The 9,198-nt window shown below is 35.4% G+C and overlaps 1 protein-coding gene across 1 annotated transcript; it reads right to left on the bottom strand.

Annotated features, from left to right (window-relative positions):
* Positions 1-917: 917 nt before the first annotated feature.
* Positions 918-4,807, bottom strand: LOC125202484 (uncharacterized). Its single transcript, XM_048100881.2, has 6 exons — positions 4,179-4,807; positions 3,799-3,942; positions 3,280-3,423; positions 2,910-3,122; positions 2,440-2,583; positions 918-2,373 (listed from the first exon to the last, which is right to left on the bottom strand). The coding sequence occupies exons 1-6, from the start codon at positions 4,408-4,410 to the stop codon at positions 1,013-1,015; spliced, it is 2,238 nt and encodes a 745-aa protein (XP_047956838.2). The 5' UTR covers positions 4,411-4,807; the 3' UTR covers positions 918-1,012.
* Positions 4,808-9,198: the final 4,391 nt, after the last annotated feature.

Raw genomic sequence — 9,198 nt, 5'->3', positions numbered from 1 at the left:
ATGTTTTGCCAACAACAAGAAGCCAAATCTTGAGAATGTTTTCGAAGCATATTTGAAGTAGTTATAGCTTTTAGTGTAGGAAAACATGAAACACGTGGGAAATTGGAAAAAGCTAGGCCTTTGGCCTTTCATGTAGTGTAACCTCCATTTTATTTGTGATGTGCCTTAATGCCAAGACTCTTCATATAGGCTCCCATATCCTATAAATAGATGAGTGCTTTGGAGTAGAAAACACACCAACAAATCATTCTCTCGTCTCTCTAAGCTCTCAAGCATTCTAGTTCGCATCTTAGGAGCATTGCATATCTCGGTACTCGCCTCCAATTCAAGTTCGCCGGTGCCTACGAGTTTGAGGTACTTCAACTCGGTAGGAGAAAAGTCGTTTCATCTTTGGGGACGTTGCGCCAATCCGTGAGCACTAGCCGGAGCGTATCTCGTCTTGTGGAGAGAGGGATACCTCAACTCGACTTATAGAGACTATAGTTTGCATCTTGTTCCTTTTATTATATTTACTTTGTTTTATTTACCTTCTGATTTTTGTTTCCTTTGTAATAGCAAGAGTTTGCCCGTGTAAATACTACAACATTTAGTTCTTGTTAATTTATTGTGCTTGAAGTTTAGTTGTGTTGGTAGTTTTCGTTCGCCTAGTTTGCTTATGAGTTTAATTTTTTGATTTGTTGTGTTATTCTAGTGTTTTTTTTAAGAAGATCGACAATGGTCCCCCATCTACTCATTGATGACTCGAACTCCCCGACCAATTGGTTGGATAGGAGAGGAAGCATTTTATCAATTAAGTTGTGCCTTTAGGTTATTTTAGCTAGTTTACTTGAGCTTAAATTGTACATTGTATCCCTTTGTTTAGTTTACTTGCATTAGATTGGATTGGACGAGACATAATTGCTTATGAGCATCCATTTCTTACAAAAACAATTAAATATAAAGTGCTGACAATAACATAGAATTAGATAGTGCTCCATTTAACAGATTACATGATCAAACAAGCTCAAACAGCTTATTGAATACCGAAAATTGTTTCCAGCAACCGTTTAGGGCTTCCATATTCCATCATGAAACAACCTATCGAAACTCCTATCCCGAAACCACATCCATATCCCAAAACCACCGGTCGCCAACTAAATCCATCAATAAAATTAGAACCATCGCTTTCTTGAGCAGGCGGCGTGGGATCTTGCTTGCATTTTTTGGTCAGAGGAAGTCCGCATAATCCCGAGTTCCAAATATAGGAACTGTTATCAAATGTCAAAAACTGTCCGCCAAACTGAGGAATCTCTCCAACAAGATCATTCACTGAAAGATTTAATGTAGAAAGAAAATTCAACATCGTCAGCTGCCTAGGAATCATACCATTCAGTCGGTTTGAAGACAGGTCTAATGATTCCAATGCATTCACATTTCCAAGGGATGATGGTATCTTCCCCGTTAGACGGTTGTGAGACAAATTCAAGTACTTGAGGGAATTAAGATTCCCTATGGAATCCGGTATCTTCCCGGTGAATTTGTTCACGGACATGTCAATAGTGTTGAATGTTTTCAAGATTCTGACTATTGGTTGATCTGTGCCTTTCAAAACAAACACCAACGACTCCTCATACTTGCTGAACCAGTTACTCTTTCCTGAAACATCTTCCTTGGCATTGATCATGGCTGGGAAGGTGGTTAAATATCTAGTTGGAAGGGGTCCACTGAATTCATTTTGAGATATATCAAACACTTGCAACTTCACAAATGGAGCATCACTACTCATCTTACCATTAGCAATGGGTAGAAGCATACTACCATTAAATCTGTTATCTCTCAAAACAAGGACTCGGAAATCAACGAGACCCTCCAACCAAAAGGGAAATCCATCTTGTAACGCATTACTTCCAACATCAAGAACTTGCAGCTTCCCACAATTTCCTAGGGTTTGTGGCAGTGTTCCTTTTAGGTTATTGCTGTTGAGGTTCAGAGACTCGAGAGCGCAGCCCTTTGGAAAGGATGGAGGAATGAGGCCATCAAAGTTATTCCTTTCCAAATTAAGAACCTGCAAGGATTTACTCAGCTTTCCAAAACACTTGGGAATTGATCCGTGGAAACTGTTGTCTGATAGATGGAGGAATTGGAGGGATCTCAATTTGCAAATGGAAGGCGGAATCTCTCCAATGAAGTTGTTGGAGTAGAGCATTAAGGTTTTCAGGGAGATGAGATTTCCAATGGTGGAAGGTATAGAGCCCGAGAGACTGTTATTTGCCAAGTTGAGATAGGTTAAGGTGAGGGATGTTTCAATAGCTTGTGGTATGGAACCTTGAAATTGATTATTGGAGATATCAATAACCTTCATATTTGAAGTGAACAACTCTCCAGGAATAATACCTGAAATATACATCAAGTTAGATACTCATTTTATTCTTGATACTTGTAAAATTTGTGATAGGATACCAGTCAAATCATTCTTGTCAAGAGATATATCTGTAAGTGATTTCATGTTGAATATGACTGGAGGCAACTGGCCGATAAACTTGTTGGAACTCATGTATAGTGTAACTAAGTTATCAAGTCCACCAATCTCTTCTGGAATCACACCTATGAAAACATATATAATCATTTAGTAGTCAATCATATACTGCTCCGTTCACAAAAACTAGTCCATTTACAGTTGACACGGGATTTAATAAGAAATTGGTAAAGTAAGAGAGAAAAAAAAAGTAGATATAGTAAGAGAGATAGAGAAAATAGATAAAATAAAAAAGAGGGGAGAAAAAATGGGTAAAGTATGAAAGAGAAATTTTTCATTTTCAGAAATTGGACTATTTTATGTGGATATCTAAAAATGAAAAAATGAGACTATTTTTCATGGACGGATGAAGTAAAAAAATATAGGTACATATATAAGATCAATACAATCTTACCTGTTAAAGTATTGTTAATAAGGAATAATCCTTGGAGTGCTTTCATGTTCCCAATTTCTCTTGGCAATGTCCCATTAAGTGTGTTATAACATATTGAAATATAATTCACAGAAGACATGTTAGAAAAGGTAGGTAAAGTGCCCGTCAACTTGTTAAAGTCAATGGACAAAGTTACTAAATTATCAAGCTGGCCAATCTCTTGTGGAATAGCACCTATAATAACGTAGAATAACCAAAAGTCAATATATAGTTATCAAAGTAACAAGAAAAATGTAAAATTTTGTTCAATGCACTTTAAACTCCCTACCATACAATTGATAAAACAAGAAATGTAATACTCCATCGTTTGCAAAAAAGAGCAAAACCATACCACTTAATGCATTGCTGTCAAGGTATATATACTGAAGGGTTGTCATGTTTCCAATTTCTTTTGGAATTGATCCATTAAATCCGTTGGATGCCAGGTTTAACATCTCTAAATTGTTTAGATAACCAATCTCTTTGGGAATATTACCTGTGGAATAAATCATTCATAAAAAAATTAGTTTTAATAGTATTAGAGAATATCCAGATATACATATGTACAACGAAGAGAATGGTAGTAAACTTTTGGTTGAGCACGTGTTTTAATTCACAATTCATAAAGTAAGAGCAGTGAGGAAAGAAAAACTAATCAAAGCATAGTTAGTGGAGAATGAGTCCCACCTCATTAGAGGGATAAAAGTTTCCAAAATTAGAAAGTGAATATTTTTGTAGGACGGACTAAAAAGGAAAGAGTGCATACACTTGTGGGATTGAAGGAGTAATAAATAGAAGGTGATTTTAAGTATTTAAAACTTCGACTCAATAACGTCGATGCAAAACTATTAAAGAGGTATATATAACTAACCAGTTAAAGTATTATTGTGGAGGTCTAATTGTCGAAGGGCTGTCAAATTCCCAATATCTTGAGGTAGTGGTCCAGTAAATATGTTGAAATCCATCCACAATGAATTTAACATATAAAGATGACCAATCTCTTTAGGAATATCACCTGTGGAATAACAAATTTATCAAACGATTTATTCGTTTTGTGTAGTTTCTAAACTACTATAAACGAACATGAATTTATAGTTCACACTAAAATAAAGGCAGTGATATATCAAATTAATTATGTACAGATTCCCCTAGCTAGAAATTCTAACAACTTACACTTGATTTTTGGCCAAGAAATTGAATTATTTCACCTATTTAACAAACAAATTATAAGAATGGTGAATATGTGCATACCAGTTAAACTGTTGAGCCCAAGGAATAATCGAGTGAGCAGTGTCAAATTTCCAATTTCTTTTGGCACCTCTCCAACAAGGCTGTTGTTGTACAACGAAAGTAGATCAAGGCTTGAACATTGTCCCAGGCTCGATGGTATTTTTCCATACAACTTGTTGAAAGATATACGGAGCGTTTTGAGGTTGTGCGCTATGTTTGCACATGTCGATTGGCAGCTTACTTGACACAGCATTACCTCCCAAATTAATTACTTGTATGGATGAGATGTTGAAGAGGGAGGCCGGAATGGGACCGTGAAAGGAGTTCTCATTTATATCTAGAGATATAAGAGAAGAAAGATTTCCGATTTCTGGTGGAATGGTGCCCACGAGTTGCATATTAGAAATATTCAACTCGGTCACACGGTTATTGCGTGGATCACAAGTAATTCCGATCCAGTTACAAATAGGTGTTTTGGTAGTCCAATTCTTTCTCAATAGATTGAGAGGATCGGATGTGATATGAGATTTTAAGGTAAGAAGCGAAGAACGGTCGCTATTGGTATTGGTTACAAAGGCTAAGCTGCAGTCCATTAAACAATGAACCAGCAAAAGAAGAGCAAGTAATAAAATTTGGGGAAACATATCCATATTATGAACTTGTGTTTTTTGAGAAATTAGGAAGTGAAGATACTTTAAATAGCCTGTAAAGTGAGAATAATTCATTATTCCGCTTTGAAATTTTTTAACGACATAGTTTTCAAAATTGGGGGTTTATAAAGAAAAATGTAAGTTTGAAACACTTTTTGAAAGATGCTTATGGCCGCTTTAACTGTCTTGACAAAATTAATGTTGTCGGGAATTCGAATCCCTATTGCGTTTGGATATCAAGAATAACTGTTATAATTCTAAACTAAAATTGATTAGTGTATTTAATTAATATATATAATAATAATTAAATTATAATTACTTTCTCTGTCTAACGGAAGATAACTCACTTTTCTTATTAATTTGTCTCAACCAAGATAACTCATTGCTAAAAATGAAAACACCTTTTATTTCTACTTTATTACCTCTCTCTTACTTTACACTCTCCACTTAACACACAAAATAAAACTACATAAAATCCTGTGTCAACCAAGGAATGAGTCATCTTCCTTGGAATATGGAGGGAGTACTATGCATATTTTTTTTTGTGATAACTAAAGTATTTTTTTAAAATTAAAACTAATATTGAAATAAAGAAACAAAGTGAAGGATGACAAAAGGGAAAAAGAATGATAATTCTGAAAAAATATCAGATTTAGTATATCAGTGAAATAATATCAGATTTAAAAAGTTAAAAGGGTAAAAAGACCAAATTGCCCAACACCCCAAAAGGGGATTTTTGGGTAAAAAAAAAAAACCAAAAAGACTATTTTTGAAATAAACCCTTAGTTCAAGGATGTCCGACGATATTTTTAAACTCTAGGGACTATGGGCGAGTCCAGGGACTGTTTTTGTAATTCACTCTTTAAAAACATTGATTAAGAAAATAATACTTATTATAATGTTATTGACTGGTATAAAGTGTCACTTTTATTCAGTATTCTGCCTAAATTTTTCCAATTCTAAGAAGAAGTTGAGTGGAAATAGCATGTGAAAAAAGTCTAGTCCACAAAATTAAAAGAATTAAATTCGAACGTTGGATGCCCGCCTAAATGACTAATGTAGCATTTATGACTAATGGCGTCATTATGTATGACGTTACGCCCAAAAATTCTAATACTCCCTCCTCCTATTTCCATTAATTATCTATTTTTATCATTTTTATTTGTTTCTTATTAACTATTTATTTTTATTTTTTACTATAAATGATAAACATATCTCATATTCTAGTGACTCATTTCATTCACATTTTATTATAAAACTAAATATATAAAAATGAGAATCATATACCACTAGACGTCACCACGGTTCGTGAACCGCCGGTTCCGGTTCCAAAAAATATGGAACCTGAACCGGCCCGCCTAGGGTCAGGCGGTTCCGGTTCATGAACCGGTTCAATCACGGTTCGAAGCCGGTTCAAGACCGGCGGTTTTCAGACGGTTCCGGTCCGGTTCCGGGCCGATTCGACGGTTCAATTTCGTTTTTTTTTTTTTTTTAAATTTATTCATTTATTCATTTATAGTGCTAATTACAAATTACATCTTGTAGTTGTAGTGTTCTACTTACTAATTACTATCGAATAAATAAATATAACGAAAATGACAATTGACAAATAGAGTAGAAGTCGACATTGAAGTTGGACAATTGGAATTTTATTGATACAATGATTACAAATTACAATCATACAATTATACAAATTTGAACAATATGTTGATATTACAAATACAAATGTTGAAAATTGAAATTACAAAAGAGTCAAAAGACTTAATACATAACATAATACATGCTTGTTAGCTTGTATAACAATTTAAATAAAAAATCTTAAGTAAAAAACAATAAATTATAAATGCAAATAGATAGTATAATATATTATATATATACTATTAGTCGGCGAAGGAGATGTTTCTATATAACTAAATTGAGGATACCTTTAGCAATTCAACCTTAATTGTTGAGTTTAATTTAACCATCAACAATCATGGTAGAATTGTCAAAAGTCTCCTGGATTTAGTCTTATAGAGAAGTCTTCTTCATCGATTAGAGTATATACAAATAAAATTATATAATTGTATTTGTATATTTTAAAGTTGAAACAATTGGAAAAAAAAAAAGAAATAAAGGAAAAGGACTTGAGCCCAACTTAAATTTAAAATTTAAGTTGGGTTGCCTACGTATCCTTAATGCTCAATTACATTAAGGAATCAAAGTCCACGTAGTTCTCTTACCTTACTTACCTATTCGGCAATCGGCGGTAGACCTCCCACTCCACCTCATTGTTCTTCTTCTTCTTCGTCGGGGTAGTAGTCTTGGTCGGTTTGTACTTGGGTGTTCCAATCTAGCTCTTGATCTCTAATGTTAGCCGAACACCAATCGTCAAGTAACATGGTGGCTTCCATATTTTGGCCGGATAGTCTACTTCTTCTATCGTCCAAGACGTTGCCTCCAACACTAAAAGCGGACTCGACGGCGACAGTGGAAGCCGGAATTGAAAAAATCTCCTTGGCCATTGATGCAAGGATGGGAAAATCTTTCTCATATGTTCCCCACCAATCGAGGACGTCGATTTGGTTGGGAACGGGACCTTCATCTTCATTCAAAGAAAAGCGTGAGTCAAAATATAAATCTAACTCACTTACCGTACTCCTTGCCGACGAACTACCGCTGGTGGTGTAACCGTATAGGTCGGCCAATTGGGATTGTGCGTCGGGGTCATCAACTTGAAAGAACCCAAAACTGTGTTGTTGATGAGGGGTGGGTCGTTGTCTCACTTGGTGGGTACTGTTGTACTTGGCTTCGTATTCGGCAAAGAGAGTTCGCAACTCAAACTCAAATGCATGTTTGATGACGGAGAGATTGGGGAGGTTTATTTGGAATATTTCGGACAAACGTATGTTGTTGTTGTTGTCCTCATTGACTTTGGATTGCAAATCCCGAAGTGGTTGAAGATCAATAGAACTCAAATTGTTGTAATAAAATTCTAAAATCTTCAAGGTACCGACTAATTTCCATTTCGGATCCAAAACCTTTGCAATCAAAAACACCGTTGGAATCTCACTGAAATACTTAAGCCATTTGTCAATCATATAATATAAAACACACATCAACTCAGGATTTGTAATGGAATTTTTCATAGCCGTCTTAAAACCAAGTGATATATACATGCAATGCTCTAAAACACGAACAGATGTGCAATAATAAACACCCGATAACTCAACAGTCGCATTTTTGAAACCTTTGAACAATTTAAACAAACTCATGCTTTGCTCCCAACATGCATGCGATAAATATAAATCAGGAAGGGGATAAGTCCTAAAAAAATCAATCAAATAATCTATATGCTCCAAAGTAGAGTTCAAACAATCATATGAGGAGTTCCATCTAGTAGACACATCAATTGTAAAATTTGTGTACCTGATCTTCTTTTGATGACAATATTTCTTCCAAGCCTTACCAATGTGAGGCTTCCAATGGATCAAATTTACGGCAGTTCTAATAGGATCAACATGTTTTTGCCACAAAGAAAGAGCATCTTGTACACATAAATTTAAAATATGACAAATGCATCTTTGATGAAAGTACTTACCATTTATAACCGGGGCACAAGCCGCAATTAAGTCGGCAATACTTGCAGTGTTAGCGGTTGCATTATCAAAACCAACAGAAAAGACCTTATTGCACAATCTATATTCATTCAAAACTTGAATAATTAAAGCAACAATTGCGGGTGCGGTGTGTGGCGTAGGAAATTGTCTAAAACCAATCAAACGCTTGTGCAACGTCCAACTATTGTCCAAAAAATGACATGTAATGCCCATATAAGAATTTCTTTGAAAAGCATCAGTCCACACATCAGAGCAAATGCTTACTTTGTGACCCAAGGTGGACAAAAAAACGTGTTACTTCTTTTTGCTTCTCAAAAAATTGTCTGTTGTTAGATCTTTGATGTGAAGTTGCAGGTATTCTTTTAGCACCGACATTAAAAGCGGTTTGCATAGTAACTTCATATTTTTTGTCATCAAAAAAATTGAAAGGCAAATGCTTCATTGCAGCCCATCTAACCATAGCATCTTGAGCGACTTTATGATCATATTTAAAAAGAGGCGTACCTGTTGTTTCAGACGCACCGGACGGGAAGTTTAGTTGGGTTTGGGATTTGGCGGTCCCATATTCGATCGGATGCTTTGCCTTTAAATGACGATGGAGAGTACCATAGCCCCCACCGACAAAAAAGGGGTAGGATTTATCGCAATAGTTACAATATGCGACAAATTCATTGGTCGGTTTTTGAGTGGTTGCATCTAGTACCGGGACTTTTTTATAATGTTTAACAAAAATATCCGATTTCAAGGCCTTCTTATTAGCCTTACCCCGCTCGGTTTGAGTTTCAGGAGGAG

The sequence above is a fragment of the Salvia hispanica genome, chromosome 2, assembly GCF_029641045.1.
Source record: "Salvia hispanica isolate PSC_SH4W2 chromosome 2, Shi_PSC_v1, whole genome shotgun sequence".
NCBI lineage: Eukaryota > Viridiplantae > Streptophyta > Magnoliopsida > Lamiales > Lamiaceae > Salvia > Salvia hispanica.
The sequence above is the reverse complement of the archived record's forward strand: the minus strand, read 5'-3'. Positions and strand labels throughout refer to the sequence as shown.